This window comes from Physella acuta, unplaced genomic scaffold (assembly GCF_028476545.2).
Source record: "Physella acuta isolate Inbredline_101_S28 unplaced genomic scaffold, ASM2847654v3 ptg000438l, whole genome shotgun sequence".
Lineage (NCBI taxonomy): Eukaryota > Metazoa > Mollusca > Gastropoda > Physidae > Physella > Physella acuta.
Window position 1 is genome coordinate 96,232 of NW_026731957.1, and position 15,962 is coordinate 112,193.

At 32.4% G+C, this 15,962-nt stretch overlaps 1 protein-coding gene across 1 annotated transcript in view; it reads right to left on the reverse strand.

Annotated features, from left to right (window-relative positions):
- The window catches only part of LOC131942991 (uncharacterized), a 29,147-nt gene extending 13,767 nt beyond the window's left edge, over nucleotides 1–15,380 (reverse strand). Inside the window, exons 1-26 of the mRNA XM_059302996.1 lie at nucleotides 15,332–15,380; nucleotides 14,473–14,566; nucleotides 14,113–14,203; nucleotides 13,658–13,778; nucleotides 13,198–13,276; nucleotides 12,505–12,630; nucleotides 12,217–12,278; nucleotides 11,612–11,738; nucleotides 11,215–11,344; nucleotides 10,204–10,262; nucleotides 9,787–9,883; nucleotides 9,167–9,355; nucleotides 8,476–8,708; nucleotides 7,643–7,810; nucleotides 6,594–6,712; nucleotides 5,965–6,238; nucleotides 5,241–5,439; nucleotides 4,707–4,813; nucleotides 4,129–4,252; nucleotides 3,793–3,990; nucleotides 3,507–3,672; nucleotides 2,453–2,624; nucleotides 1,979–2,125; nucleotides 831–920; nucleotides 488–594; nucleotides 66–147 (exon numbers count right to left, since the gene is read on the reverse strand). Of these exons, the coding sequence (XP_059158979.1) occupies nucleotides 66–147; nucleotides 488–594; nucleotides 831–920; nucleotides 1,979–2,125; nucleotides 2,453–2,624; nucleotides 3,507–3,672; nucleotides 3,793–3,990; nucleotides 4,129–4,252; nucleotides 4,707–4,813; nucleotides 5,241–5,439; nucleotides 5,965–6,238; nucleotides 6,594–6,712; nucleotides 7,643–7,810; nucleotides 8,476–8,708; nucleotides 9,167–9,355; nucleotides 9,787–9,883; nucleotides 10,204–10,262; nucleotides 11,215–11,344; nucleotides 11,612–11,738; nucleotides 12,217–12,278; nucleotides 12,505–12,630; nucleotides 13,198–13,276; nucleotides 13,658–13,778; nucleotides 14,113–14,203; nucleotides 14,473–14,566; nucleotides 15,332–15,342 (3,372 nt within the window). The 5' untranslated portion in view covers nucleotides 15,343–15,380. The remainder of the gene's footprint in view (nucleotides 1–65; nucleotides 148–487; nucleotides 595–830; nucleotides 921–1,978; nucleotides 2,126–2,452; nucleotides 2,625–3,506; nucleotides 3,673–3,792; nucleotides 3,991–4,128; nucleotides 4,253–4,706; nucleotides 4,814–5,240; nucleotides 5,440–5,964; nucleotides 6,239–6,593; nucleotides 6,713–7,642; nucleotides 7,811–8,475; nucleotides 8,709–9,166; nucleotides 9,356–9,786; nucleotides 9,884–10,203; nucleotides 10,263–11,214; nucleotides 11,345–11,611; nucleotides 11,739–12,216; nucleotides 12,279–12,504; nucleotides 12,631–13,197; nucleotides 13,277–13,657; nucleotides 13,779–14,112; nucleotides 14,204–14,472; nucleotides 14,567–15,331) is intronic.
- Nucleotides 15,381–15,962: the final 582 nt, after the last annotated feature.

Sequence of the window (15,962 nt, forward strand, 5' to 3'; positions counted from 1 at the left end):
AAAACTATTTAAGCTTCTGACATGAATCATAGACACAAGATATTCATTTAAAATATTTTCCTTACATCTTTCTCATCATAAATTCCAACCTCCATGCAAAATTGTTTGATTTTTGTCCATTCCAGTATACTTTTAGCTTTTCTTGCTCTGAAATATACAGAAAGAATATTTTAACAAAAGCAATTTTTATTTATATGAATAAAAAACATAATATGAAACCAATTTTAAGATTAGTATTATAACTTTTTTAAATATATGTTATGTTTTGCATAAAAAAGTTCTAAAACTTCCTTTAAGATTTGTTTCACAACTTTCAGAAACTTACTTTAAGATTTGTTTCACAACTTTCAGAAACTTACTTTAAGATTTGTTTCACAACTTTCAGAAACATTAAGATTTGTTTCACAACGTTTAGAAACCTACTTTAAGATTTGTCTCACAACTTTCAGAAACTTAAAGATTTGTTTCACAACTTCCAGAAACTTACTTTAAGATTTGTTCTTCCAGTTTAAGCCAGACTTGTGGAATCTTTTCACCCATGTTCTTTTGTTCCAATGTCACTTTCAGTAGATCCTTTTCTAACTCTATGATGCCCTAGAGATTTTATTTAAAATTTATACTTAAACAAATTATTTAATTAGTAAACTGTAAAATTGTATTTTTTTTCTAAAAATCTTCACTTTTAATAAAACTTCAAACAAGATTTCATCATAACTCAAAGACAATATACAGAATGAGTTTTAGCAATTTAATTGTTAAAAATTTTTTTTATAATTTTAAACTGAAACAATCAGATACTTTAATTTTAGTAAAAATAACAAACAACTTACTGTTCCTTGAAGAGAACTGACAAAATGGAACCCAGCGATTTGTGGGTAGCGTTGCTTAAGATCAGCTATAGGAATATCTGCTTTGGGCACCTGTAAATAAAACAAAATTGTTAAAACAGAATTCACTACAGAATTTATTTAAGCTATTGTATTTATCTTTATGAGCTACAATTTTATGTACATATTTAATTTATTAAAAATAACTACAATAAAAGATCACAAATTGAATAAATGTAACTTTTGAATTAATCATAGAATTTTTATAATTTTTCTCTGAACTTTCTACTGTGTAGTCCCTACCAAGTATTGTTTTCTGCTCTATATGACATCATAATTAACCAGCCATCCATTATGGACATTGTTTGAATGTTATAAGCTTTAGTCTTTATTTTAGCAGGACAAATCAGGAGCATACACAGTGGGTGCATAAATAGCTTATCAGCGAGTTGACATTAGAAAGAAAATAAATGGTAACTATTTTGCATACAAACTTGCTCTTTTAAACCCAGCTTCACATTACACAGCTTTACCACACAAATAATTCATCACACAGAAAAATGAATCATACAGACTAGTGCCACACTTGATTAACATACAAAATATACATCACTCACAAGCATGGATCTACAGAACCAGTTCACAGACAAGGTTCAAGCCACAAAATGAGTTTAAGATACATGACTACAGACAGGTTTAAAACACAAAAAGAATTTGATACCTGATCAAAGACATGTTTAACACACAAAATGACTTTAAGATACCTGATCAAAGACATGTTTAACACACAACCTGACTTTAAGATACCTGATCAAAGACATGTTTAACACACAACCTGACTTTAAGATAACTGATTACAGATAGGTTTAACTCAAAAAATGACTTTAAGATACCTGATTACAGATAGGTTTAACACCAGATGACTTTAAGATACCTGATTACAGACATGTTTAACACACAACATGACTTTAAGATACCTGATTACAGATAGGTTTAACTCAAAAAATGACTTTAAGATACATGATTACAGACAGGTTTAACACAGAAAAATGAGTTTTAGCTACCTGATCACAGACAGGTTTAACACATAAAATGATTTTAAGATACCTGATTACAGACAGGTATAACACAGAAAAATGAGTTTTAGCTACCTGATCACAGTGAGTGCCAACAACAAAAATGGGTGTCTTGGGGGCGTGGCTGGCTATAGAACTCAGCCAGAACTCCAGCCCAGCATGCTCAAAACCTTGTCTGGTTGACCACAACAGCAAGTAGACAGCTCGTTTGGACAGGAAAAACTGGGGAAATAAGGTCAAAGGTTAGAAAAAACATGGCGCATTAGCACAAACCTTTTTAACTATATACAAAAATGTACAAATGAAGACAAATTGTAATGACAACAAATTTAAAGGTTAATGTTACAACAGGGTTGTTTTTAAAGGGGAACCGCAGCCAACATTTTTGGAAAAACATGACTTTACTTGTGATACTACCAAAATATACGGTAACAGAAATTTAAAATATCAAATTATTTTTATTTAATATGTGTGTTATCCTAGCACAAACTGATCATTCAATTATTCTAAAAAGTTTTTAAACTGTTAGTTTAGTTCAAATGCAGTCACCTGATGTGTGTTGTAGTACAAAGTTTGACCAGCAAAGTCCCAGGTGCTGTAGGTGACATCCACTCCATTGGTGTCCTTCACTGTCCAGGGGAGGATGTCAATACCATTGGTTATATCCTGCCCTCTTGTGCCTGCTGTTTTCTTGGCATCACTCATCAGAGCTTGTAGGAGACTGAAATCACAACAAGGCTAAAGTTTCACTATCTTGGTAATAAAGTTTAAGTAGAAGACTGAAATCACAACAAGGCTAAAGCTTCACTCTCTTGGTAATAAAGTTTAAGTAGAAGACTGAAATCACAGTAAGGATAAAAATTCACTCTCTTGATCATAAAATTAAAGTAGAAAACTGAAATCACAAGGCTAAAAATTCACTCTCTTGGTAATAAAGTTTAAGTAGAAGACTGTAACCACAACAAGGCTAAAGATTCACTATATTGATAATAAAATTTAAGTAGAACACTAAAATCACAACAAGGCTAAAGATTCACTCTCTTGGTAATAAAGTTTAAGTAGAAGACTGAAATCACAGTAAGGATAAAAATTCACTCTCTTGGTAATAAAGTTTAGTTTTAAAAAAGTAGTACTACATTGTTTCAACAAATATAAAAATAAATCAAAACACCAATAAGTGATTATTTTTAAATGACAAAAGTTAACAGAAAGTCATCTCCAGAGATAAGCTAAATGGAAAAAAAACATGCAGATTTGAAATTATGCACAGAATGTTGCACCTAAAATTTTTTTAGCTTGTTTCATTGTTATAACAATTTTCAGCTTCAGTGAAAAATGTATGATGATGGAAAAATCAAAGCAATAAACATGTACAATTCTCATGAAGCTACTCAGCAAGGTTGATTATACAAGGTGAATGAGCATTTAAACAGAATAACTATGAGATATTTAACAACAATCAATGCAATCAACATTATATATTTCTAGATGACACATTTTTTTTGTCTCAAGCATCCATTAGAGGAAATTTGTAAACTTCATCCCCAAAAGAGTTAAAACAATCACATAAACAGCAGCAGCTACAGTTCTGACAAATTCTGACCTTGTTTTTCCAGCACCTCCAAGTCCAACCAGCATTAGCTTTGTCCGTCTGCACTCAGTGAACCCTCCAGCCAAACGCTTCAGGTAGGCTTTGATGGACTGGAATCCTCTGCTCACTACTTCATGTGGGGGAGTTCTTAGTGAAGGATTGCTCACTAATCTCAGGGCTGGGTAATGGCACAAGATTTGTAAATAAACATTTGTGAAGTGTTGTTAGTTTTTCTAACCTTTAAGTCTAATATTTAAAACAGCAGTAGTATTAATTTTTAAAAATATTGTGCCCTTACATTTCAAGCTGGGCAAGTGACCCAGCGACCCTGGCAAACTCTCCAGCAGGGGGTTATGGGATATGCTCAGTGCCTTGAGGTTCTGCAGACGACACATGTGTACTGGCACTATGGTGATTGCTTGGAAGTCCAGATGGAGGGTCTCAAGTCCACTGAGAAGGAATATAACTGGAGGGATGCCGCCATATTCCGAGCAATCTAAAAATAAACATAAAATGTATAGTTATTTCACACAAAAATTAAAAATTTTTTTTTTTAATACTGCAAGGGAAACTATATTTAAATATGTTTTATTTTGTAGAAAGCTTCATTCTAGTTTTTATGGTGTCAACTTACTTATGCAGGACGATCCTAAACGGGGAACTTTCCAGAAAAAAATGGCATTAAGTGCAGCAATTTCTGTTTCATCAAGTCTAGCATTCTTGTTATGGTCAGCTTCATTAAACATGGCCATCAATTTCTGAAAATATTAAAACATAACCAAACACTTCAGACTACAAGTAAAAAGAAATATAGCAAAGGCACTAAGTTCAAGTCAAATACATATAGGCCTTCAGAAAAGTTTTTGTAAATTTCTATAAAATTATGAGCAGGGGAGCATGTGATTGCTAACTCCTGAAGTCCCAAGGTTGATAAGGCTTGTTAGCTGAGAACAGCTACTCAACTAGGAAAAAAACACCCAAAAAAGCTGCCTTGCACATTTTTCATGGGTGGACAAGGGCATGGAAGCAGATCCAGAATGAATAACAGGCTGAAGTTGGAGTCAATAGGCGTTTAATATGTTGACATACTTAAATATCTAGGGGGGAATCCCTTTCAATATTTTACAATTAAGAATGAAGAAGAAGAAAAATAATATGAAAAATGTTCAACCACATAGAACGTGTATTAAAATTGAACTAAAGACTTTTTACCTCCCTGCCAAGATAGTAGTCCAAAGAAGAATTGTGTGCAAGAAAGTCTTGGTACTGGTCTATTGGCATCTCAACTTTAGAACCTCCAGTCACAATCCATGGTACACCTGCACAATACAATGCTATCTTTAAGAAACACGCACATGTTAAACAACAAAGAAATCTGATGCACTAAAAACTTACACAAAACAAAAATTTGATATTTGACTACTCATGAAACTTAAAGTTCCCTTTCAAACTTGATAGTTTGTAGGGAGAGTGAAGTAGAGTTCACCTGTTTCTGTGACCTTGGCATGTAAAACTTACATAACACAAAAATTTTGCATTTGACAACTAAAAAATCTCTATACAAATACTCATAGACCACCCAATTCATTATAAAACTCCATTCCCCCCCCCCCCCCCCCCCCCAAATGATTAGGATATGAAAATTATTATAAAGAACTCTCAAATCACATTACATATTGATCTATTAAATTGGAACTTTGGTTTAAAAAAAACATGAAACAATATTTCTAATTATGGGCTAATTACCACAAAGAAGCAGTGTTTTAAGCTTAGTCAATGAGCTTAGCTCCATAGGAAGAGTCTCAATTGGGTTGCTGTTCAGGTTCAGCAACTCCAGGTCAGTGAGAAGACCAAACTCTTTAGGGATGGAAGTCAGCAAAAGGTCTGACAGGATGAGGTGGGTGATGGGACAGTTAACTGGAATACTGGTTGGCATAGTCTTCACCTGGAAGTAATAAAATAACAGAATTTTCATGAAATTTTTTTTTTATGATTAGAGGAATACCCTGAACTTTGATATTTGGTTCATTTATTTGAGCAATTTTGCTTATAATTCTAAACACTAGCCAATTATTAACTGTCCATTATCTGTGATATTATAGTAAACCTTTTAGTAAGATCAGTATTATGATTTTGCTTTTGCAAAGTGCTCCTTTTAAATATGGGAGTTAGAAAAGAGCTCATTTATTTCATGACCATAGCACATAAAGGGATATTGTGGTCAGCATTATGCCACCCACATATACTTTACCTTATTTAAGCCAGGTACTTATAAGAGCTGGGTGGACTCAGGGATGTTCTACATCATACTTGTCCAATGTTTTTTTTGTAGGAAAATGTAATTATTTAAACCCATTTTTTTTTGTTTAACATATTGGTAAGTACAAATAGATTTCTTTCCATATGCTTTATCAGTTGTCTCTCTATCCATATAATAAAGAAAGGACACGAAAAAGTCCTAAAGATTTACCTTGAGAGAATGGCAGTGAAATCTGTGGAGGTACGGAATGTGGAACAAATCAGAAGGCAAAATCTCAATAACACAGTTCCTCAGGGAGATCATCTCAAGGCGCTCACACTTGGAGATGCCATCAGGCAGTTCCTTCAAGCCATCGCAGCCCTCAAGCTTGAGGTACTGCAGGTTGGTCAAGAGAGCGTACAGATGCTGGGGGAGTTTGGGGATCTTCAGACCCTCCCGCCAGATCACATTCACCGTTTCCTCGTAGGGTGAGAATAGTTCTTTCCTGAAATAACATTTAAAAAAAAATAAAATCACTATGAACTTTAACATTTTTGTTGATATAGTGTTATAATTGAGTGTAGGACCTTGGTTAATTGCCCCTCCCGCTACATATCCAGCTCTCTACCTCTAACCCTATCTCTAAATTATCTCTGACATATCCTTAACCCTATTAGATATAGGGTTTATTAGTAATGACTAGGGGGAAATCCCCTACTGCCATTTATTGTTTTTTCGGATGGACAATGTGTAACAGGGTAATTGCCAGTGGGGGGGGGGGGGGGTAATGATGGGTGTAATGTCCTGCTCCCATTATAACTCTAAACTGCAAACAATGCCAAGTGTAATTCATCACAGACCTGAAGTCAAACTCTCCCTCCAGCTGGACATTGGTTCCAGGCAGACACCACTGGTGGGCCTTACAGTACACATTGTTCCGGAAACCTTTCTTGATCAGGGTGTCGTCGGCTAGTTCAGCCTAGGAGAAAAGAAAATATTGGTTAAACATTTAAGATTAAACAACAAAGAAAATATAACTCTATAGATACATTCATGTTCCCATTATAGCTGATAGGAAAGTGGGTAAAACTATTTTCCTGCATACATTAATAAATACCAGAAGTGAATTGAAAAAAAAATCATGTCTGTAATTGTGTATATAAATGATGTATATTGAAAGTACTTCAGGGGTGCCAAATAAACAACAACAGATACATCCTTAGTTTTTCTACAAAACCTAATTTAAGGAACAGCACTTTAGTTTTTCTGTTTTTGTGTGATCCAGTGATGATAAAAACTTCAAGCCCAGCCTATCAACAATGTTAACTATTTTTCAATCACCATAGGAAAGACAAAACAACCTCAGAATTTAAAACATTAGAAAGGCACAATCCTTGAAGCCTAATAAATAAATAAAAATGTTAGCTGCTGTGAGGTTTATGCAAATGGTAATAAAACTGGTGGTGTCAGAGGCATAGCTAGGGAGGGCGGATAAGTAACCATTCAGTTTGGCGACCCCAAGAGGGAGCACTAAACAGGGTAGAAAAACATTGAATGCTCCTGCTGAATTATATACAATAAAAATATAAGAATATTGACTGCTACTTGGGTTTAGGCGGTTTATTTAACTGTAAGACACACAAAAAAAAAAAAAAAAACTGTTAAGGGACGTGACTGTTAAAAAGTGCCTCAAAGCTTTCCAAATTATTGGAAGGGGGGGGGGGAGGGCGCTTTTTGTCAACCTGAATAACTATATATATAAGGGGAGCGCTAATTCGATAGCTTGCCCAGGGCTTTGGAATAGGTCTCTACGCCTCTGGGTAGTGTTAGTGTCCTCATTATTTAAAGACAACGTTTTGACCCAAGGTTATTGTGTGCTGACAAAGAGCCTTTAAGCCAAACACTTTACCTGATCAGTCTGCTGAATGATGCTCATGTAGTTGTGTTGGATGGAGTCTGTTATAACTTTGGTTCCATTTTCAGGTGTGGTCTGGTACTTGATGCCTCCATACTGTTCTGCCAGTAGGTGGCACTGTGCTGCGTACACATGGATCAATGACCTCATCAAGGCTTCAAGCTGGAAACCAAAAAAAATAAAATTAATGGTATCACACTAAAATTTTGAAATTTCTGAGTTACATAATATGACAGAAACAAAAAACAACAAACATAAACACATTTAACTGTATTGCTTTTATTATATTTTACATTATATTTGCTATATTAGCTTGGAACATAATTGTTATGAAGTTGATATATATTTTTTATTTTTTTATTTTATGTGTGTGTTGAGTTTGTGAACAACAAGGATCAGCTTAGTCTTAGTATAAGAAGGCCAATTATTGAGAAGATAATGTTATTACAAGTGAACAAATTAGTGAGCTTTACAAAAGATATCAATGTAGTGAAATAAGATGAGACAAGAGACAGAGTCAATGATGTTTTGATAGTGATAGTTCTGATATAAAAAAAATAATCTGATAACAATAGTGATAGATGTATTTTAAAAAGTATCTTAATACTAATGATAAGAAAATACAAGTGTAAGCCTTATTCCAATTTGATATGTTTACCAAAATGTATAATTAATTTTAAAATTAATTTTTGTAACATCAAATAGTACATTTTAAGATACTTAAGTGTTAGTAAAATATAAAGTAATTAAATAAAACTACAATAATTATTCAATTAAGCCTCAGACAAAAACCAAAATTTTGATTTAAAAAAGAAAAGAAAATGAACCTGAGTTTTGTTAAAATCTGGTCTACCCTCAGGAAAAAGTTTGTCACAGTGTGGGAGGCACATCTTGTTGGAGTAGAGGGTGGAGTAGATCCAGCCATTGAAGGCAGACGTGTACATGTCTTCAGCCTGCAGCGGGGGGCTGGGGGTGATGGGGTTAACATTGACAAAGTGGAGGGGGACGTCCAGGCTTATCTCATGGTCATTGCCCAGCTGGATGTTGAAGTACATCTGGTCTGAAAAGTCAACCACACAAATACATAAGTCAACCATACAAATACATAAGTCAACCATACAAACACATAAGTCAACCATACAAATGCATAAGTCAACCATACAAATGCATAAGTCAACCATACAAATGCATAAGTCAATCACTCAAAACAGGGCATCAATCACACAACTAAATACATCAAGCTCACAAAAACATGACAGTTAAATTTTTTTTTTTTAAATATATTAGTGTTAATAAAATGACTTAAAGTATTTTTCAAAAAATTTATTAGTCACAAGTAAAAATGATATTGAAAAACATTTTTCTACATTTTGATTAAATAATACTTATTTTTCCAAATACATAGAAATTGTATTTCAAAGAGTTTCTAGTGAAAATTGTGAATTATTTCGGGTTAGAATAAAATTTAATAAAGTGAATATAGGTACCAGAAACTGAGATAAAGAATATTTGACTCACCAACTAAGAAACACAGAACATGGACATCAATGTTTGTAAACATGCGAGGCACTGAAGGATAGCACAGGGTCTTATGGCCCAAATTTGATGGCAGGAATGCAAAAGCCATGTCAAATTTTCTGGAGGAGTTTGCTCCCACAAGCCATTCTGTGTCACTGCCAATCAGCTCGCTAAGTTGGAGCTCTTGCACTGGGAAGTTTAAGAATATGATTAAGGTAAAGAAAAAAGAACTTTTACTGTTGATAATTGATACACTTAGACATAAAGAAAAGGAAAAATAGAATACTAACTGTTAATATGGTTACAAATAAATGTAGATAAATTAAAAGCTTTGGTTGCAATACTATGAAAAATAATTCTTGCTCAACCAAACATAGTGAAAATTCAACTATGCTAAGTAGATTTTCTTATACTTTGTGCTATATAAAAATTGTTATAAATCTTTTTTAACCCTTTTATCAACTATTCAGATGATTTTTTAAATAAAAAAATTCTTGATTTGCCATAAGTCAATATTCCGACTTTACCACACAAATGTTTGATTTGTAAATGTTAATTGAACATTTATTCCCACTTTTAAAAAAAAATTGTCCAACATTTTAGAATGAGCAAAGCAATACCTGTAACTCTTGTTGGAACACTTCTACACTGAGCCACAGAGTTGAGAGTGTTTGCCCTCCATACATTGTCTATTGACTCAATAGCAGCTTGACTTGCCTGAGAAGATAACATTTTAAATCTCAAGGTTTAGTTTTATACATTCAATTACTACTGTGATACATTAGCACAGGTTCCCAGAAAATTGTGCAAACAGAAACAAACTAAACTGATACATTTAAGTTTTGTCATATTTTGTAGAGAAATGCTTTATTATGCAACAATGTACATGTAGTAATTTCTTTGCTTATGTTAATAAATGATTGATTTAAAGAAAATAAATTCCCTTGCACACTTCTTTGTGTGCAATTTACTGTTGCACTGTTTTCCAATGCAATCTTTCTGTCACAAGTTGTGCAAATAAAAGATCATGGACCTACCTCAGTAAGAAGATGAAAGGGAGGGAACACATATGCCCTTTTGGTCACTGACACATGACCTGTTGTATAAATCAAAGATATCATTAGCAGAGTGCTAATTGATCAATGGTATTAAAAATTAAACCAACAGTAGGGTATTTATGTTTATTATAAATTTTAATTAATGCTTGCCTTTGGTCTAGTAGATAATATTTAATAATAGCTAATTGAGTACATTTTTATTTTTATATCCTGAGTTGCAAAACAAAAATATTGTTTGGCAGCTGCCATAGTAAATATTTTTGGTTTCGATACCAAGCCTCATTTTCATTTGTTAACTGTCTCATAGATGTTTCAAGAATGTATCGGCCTACTTTCATTAAGTTTTATTTAGCAATGACTATAGTGATAGTTGCTTAAGTGCTTTTTATATACTTTACTTTTGTAGTTTGTCTTATAGACTCAGTACAATAGAGGTAATTTAAGTAAAATCTTCATGATATTTACTTGATACAATTGTTTATTTGCTCTACCACAAATACATGTGTATGGAAAATTAAATATTTCTTCACACTAAATAATTTCAATTAATAATTAATAAAAATAGGGTTTCACCTGAGATTTAAAACTTTATTATTGTTTAAAATGACTTAAACAAATAAAAACTAAATTTTGTAACTTTCAATTTGATACCAATTATCAAAATAATTCAGAAGCCTAGAAAATGCTTTTTTTTAAAATAAAAATTGTGTTATTAAATGGCTATAATATTTTATCTGTTAGTGTGGGTTAACTTTTCAGGAGTGTTGTTATGACTCAATTGACTGTAAAGCACAGATGTGTCAGCTGCTAGATTTCTTCCCATTTAAATACATGGCAGACAATATGGGCAGGCTTAGTTGCATTAGCAGATGTCTCAAGCAAGTTATAATTTTCATGAAAATTTCTTAAGCCCTCAACAACAATTGAAGTTAAACATCAAAGCCAAGCCCTGTTCCACTATCAAGAACTGCTAGAGCAAATGCTACCAACCTCTTGGTTCATAACTGATGAGATTTAAGGCTGCCACTTTCACAACTTCTGGTTTCTGATCTTCTGATTTTTTCCCATCCTGAGGCTCGACTTCATTTTTTTGCTTTTCTATTATTTCATACTCGATTTCCTGTACACAAGGTTAATTTTTTAAAATTAATTAAGAGTAAAAAGCTCCTAGAGCCAAGCAAGCTTTGAATATTATGTAATTTAACAAAATGTTGTTGATTTAGATCAACCTGAATGATGTGATTTTGCATAAAAAAGTGAACAATATTATAAGAATCTACAATTAATAAAAACTAAATTGAAATAGAAATATATTATAAAAAATAAAATAAAAACAGTTTGATAAAGCTTTAAACATTAAAATGTAGATAAAGTATTTTATTTGTACCTTTATACTGATAACAGGATCTGTAATTTTTGCCTTCATGTGTTCATTGGTTGTTTCCCTTGAATATTCTAATGTTAAAAATCCATCTTCAGTGGCCTCTTCAATTATGGCTTCAGCATACAGATCTCTGCATGCAGATTTTATTTATAATAAATCTCTATAAAACCTTTAACACTTTAAATTACTTTATCAAATCTTTTACTATAAAATAATATATTTTATAATTTTACCTAAAATATAATAGGAATTTTCCTAAGAGAAAATTTTATTAACTAGTTAAAAAAAATATAAAATGGCCTAAATACAAAAATGTATACGAATAGTCTCAAAACTAACACTCAAATTTTTTTGGTATTTTAAACAAAATAGATAGGCTTTACATTAAAAACTAAACTATAATACAAATGTATTGTAATCAACATTGCAATTATTTATGTACACTAAATAATGCTCACTATGATACATATTTACATATAAATAATGTTTATATCCAATAAAAATAGTTTTTAATATTGTCTTTATTGTAAAAAAAGATCTAGATCTTGTGTCTATCAAAACAAGTCAAACAAAAAAATACAGAATAAGAAAAGTAAACAAATGTATACTTTTCAGGAAGATCTATGACAATTCTCATTCCTCTCTGGAATCCATTTGGCTGGCCAAGTGTCTAGAAATAAATCAATCATTTTGTTGTAAAATCTATCAGTTTTTTTTTAAATTTATAATAGTTTGATATAAAATTGTTTTGCTTAAAACATGTTTTTATTTAAATTTTAACAATTTTCAAATTTGCTTTAATATAAGTTTATATGTTTAAATCATTGCACAATTCCTAGAAATATACAACAAATTTCCTTTGATTTTTTTTTCTATAGATGTATAAGGACACTTACAGGATATTTTGGGTAACGGACCAGCACATTGCTTGTAGGTAACAGGTGACAAACATAGTTGCCTCTCTTTAACCAGTACTTTTGAACAGAAATTCCATTTTTAAAAACTTCTGCCAGATAACCATGCTGTCAGATTAGAAATTTTTTTTATTTTTGGCTGGATATTAAAATGAAAAGATAAAACAAAATTCAACTTTTAAAAGAGAAGTATAAATGAATTAATTAAATCTGTTAATTATTAAAAATACATAGACCAATGGTTCTTTTGGGGGGGGGGGGGGTGGTAGACTTTCTTTGGGGGGGGGGGGGGGGGGCGGACACTGTTACAAGTGTATATTTTCTATATAAATTATATAAATTTCATTTCGTTGGGGGGGGGGGGGGGGCGGTAAAAGCCCCCCCCCCCTGAAGAGATGCCTGGAACAAACTCTGAGTTCATTGTCCACACTCACAAAATCCTACTGTGAATGAAGTGAATTGTACGAGTTCAATGTGTGACTTGACCTCTAGTGAACCCCAGAGACTGACTTGTAATGAACACAATGTGAAATAAACATTTATCTTTCTTGGATTGAAAGATTTGTAAAACACTTCTCAAAACGTGCGTGTAGCCATAAAATTTTAAACTGCCATTACTTTGTTGTAAAAACCCATCACAAATCTACTTTTTCTTATATTAAGTTGCAAACATACTGAGCTATCAGGTTCTACAGTAGCCAGTTTCAAGGGAAGTAACTCAGAAGATTGCACATCTGTTACGGAGACTGCTAATCTGGAAATAGAGATTAGAAATATAGGTTTAAATCTAAGATGAGGGTAAGGCTATGTATAAGTTAAAGGTTTAGGGGCATTAAAGGTTATAGATAATGACTAATATTGTGGGATAAGATTGACCTCTTTAGGGTCATTATTAAAATTCAGGTGAATTAAGCTTTCCTTAAAAAAAAATCACTGAGCTTGGACTCTTTTACATATAAAAATTTTACACACTTAAAAATTTCAAAATCTTTATTTTTTTAAAATTAAAAACCTGCTTTCTAATTATCATTATATTTTTCAGTCAAATAGGTCATGTTAATATAAAAAAAGTTAATTATATAAAAAAGTAGGCTATACTAGTAAGAATAAAATCCACAACTGCCTGTATAGTTACCTGTGTTTGAGAAGGCTCTCAGATGTGGTGCTGTTATACAAGGGCAGGATATCTTCATCAGTGTATTCTCTGTTAGACTCCAACAGGAACCAGTGGATATGGACAAAGTATAACTCTTTATCTGTAGAAAACACAAATATAAGGATGTTACTCTCTAGATGGAGAAAACACAAATATATAGACAAAGTATAACTCTTTTACTGGAAAAAACCACAAAGTCAGTTTAATAAATGATCCATATTTGCAATGTAATTGAATGATAGGCATGCACACCCAAAAAAGGGACAACATGATCAGATGGTTAGAGTTTACGACTGCTAAAAGTTCAACACAGGAGCAGCTGCTGTCAAAACACATAACATAAACATATAAAATCTAATTTCTCACATACTTTTTTTTTCTAGTAAAGTTTTAAACATTGTCCAAATCTGATAAAAATAATAAAGGTCCTGTACCTTCAGTAGGGTCTACAGACAATCTAAAAGCTCTGCACTTTGATGGCTCAAGGAAACTGACATCACCTGTCACTATGTGAGGTGGGGATATCTAAAATAATCAAAGGATAACATATTTAGTATATACAAATCAGTGGGTGGGTTGATTACCCAAAAGTCCGATAATTGTTTCTCAGGCTTGAGTCAACAGATATTCTTGAGTCCATCTAGTTTTGATGAGTATCAGGAAAAGTAGACACAGTTGGAATAGCATTGATTACACAATCTCTTTCCATACACATTTAAAGAAAAATGAACTCTTTTCGCACAGTTCATAGCAGTTAAAAATGAGTATTTAAAAAAAGTGACATAACTATGTACCTTGAAACCAACAATGTTTTTGCTGGGGTTGTAGATAAAAAGCCATCCTTGTAGTTTACCACCAACTTTCATCATGGGGAGTTTTTTACCTGGGCTGTAAAAACAAATTTGCTTTTTTAGGGGGTCATCCATTTAGGCCTACAATGTCTACAAAATAATTTGACTGAGTATGATTTTCTGTTTTCTACAACCCTCACATAATTCTGAGACATGAATTTACAACATGATACCATGATTTTATTTAAAAAAAAAATGAATTCCAAGCATGTCAGTAAATGATTATACTTGGGATGCAAGTGACATGTTTTGTGTAATTTTTATTTGTCTAGATAAATATTTTGATGTTAAATTTGAAATGTGGATGTCCCCATTGATGTGAGTCACTCTACCCCACCCCATCGTCCTCAGTCCACAAGTAAATTATTTTTTTAATTCCCCTCTCTCCTGCCTCCCTGTGGATAACATAAGTAGATGACCCCTTAAGTAATTGGTCATAGATTTAAACTTTGCTTCTGTAAATTTAAATATGGCATGAAATGACTAGTTTTGCTCCTTCTTTTTACTAAAACAGATCTTTTCAAATATACTTTTATCTTATATTTTTCTTAAAAGCCAAAAATTAAACAGATCTTACATTAAAATGTTACACGGTTTCAATATGGTGATTATTACATTTTTAAAGTTCAATAATAAATCCTGGGCAAAGCATTATTTAATTTTTAAAGTACTTTAAGCTAAGTTTAGTATATATTGTTAGTTTTCAAATAATTATAAAATAGAATTGTATAAAAGTAGGTAGCATGAGGTGAAATGTCAAGAATTAAGTGTTGCAGATGAGAAACAAATGTTGACAAATTACCTGATATACATGTTGCCATACTTGTAGGAATCAAAGGCAGAGGGAAGGTCTGGCTGCAGGCACAATAACAGGGGGAGCAATCAGTGATTACAGCTTAATTTTTAGTTTATTTTAAACCTTTTAAATGTATGTCAACCATAGTTATGTAAATGTTTATGTGATACAGTAACACATTTTATGGGTCAGGTGGTAGAGCATACATCTGCTAACCCAAATGATTTGAGGTCAAATCCTGGGCTAGAGTCGCTCCAACTCTGGTGGGTACTTTTTGGTACATGATTCATGTTATGGAAAGTAAATAAAGCTGTTGGGCGCAGAACAGACAGCACTATTCCTTATATGTCGAGGTCACAGAAACAGATGAACTCCACATCATCTGCCCCACTGACCATCAGGCAAGAAAGGGTCACTTTTTAAACTTATTTGTTAAAAGGCGAAATTCTCAAGTTTGTCAGTGCTGATACTATTTTTTTTTGAGAAAACAATATAGCATTCAGAGAATTTTATTGTGATCCCGATTTTAAATAAAAGCAAAAAATATAATTTCAATTATGAAATATGCTCACCATACCAACAAAGCCATGTAATGTTAATGTGATATATTATCTACACATTCTATAAGCCTTTGAAT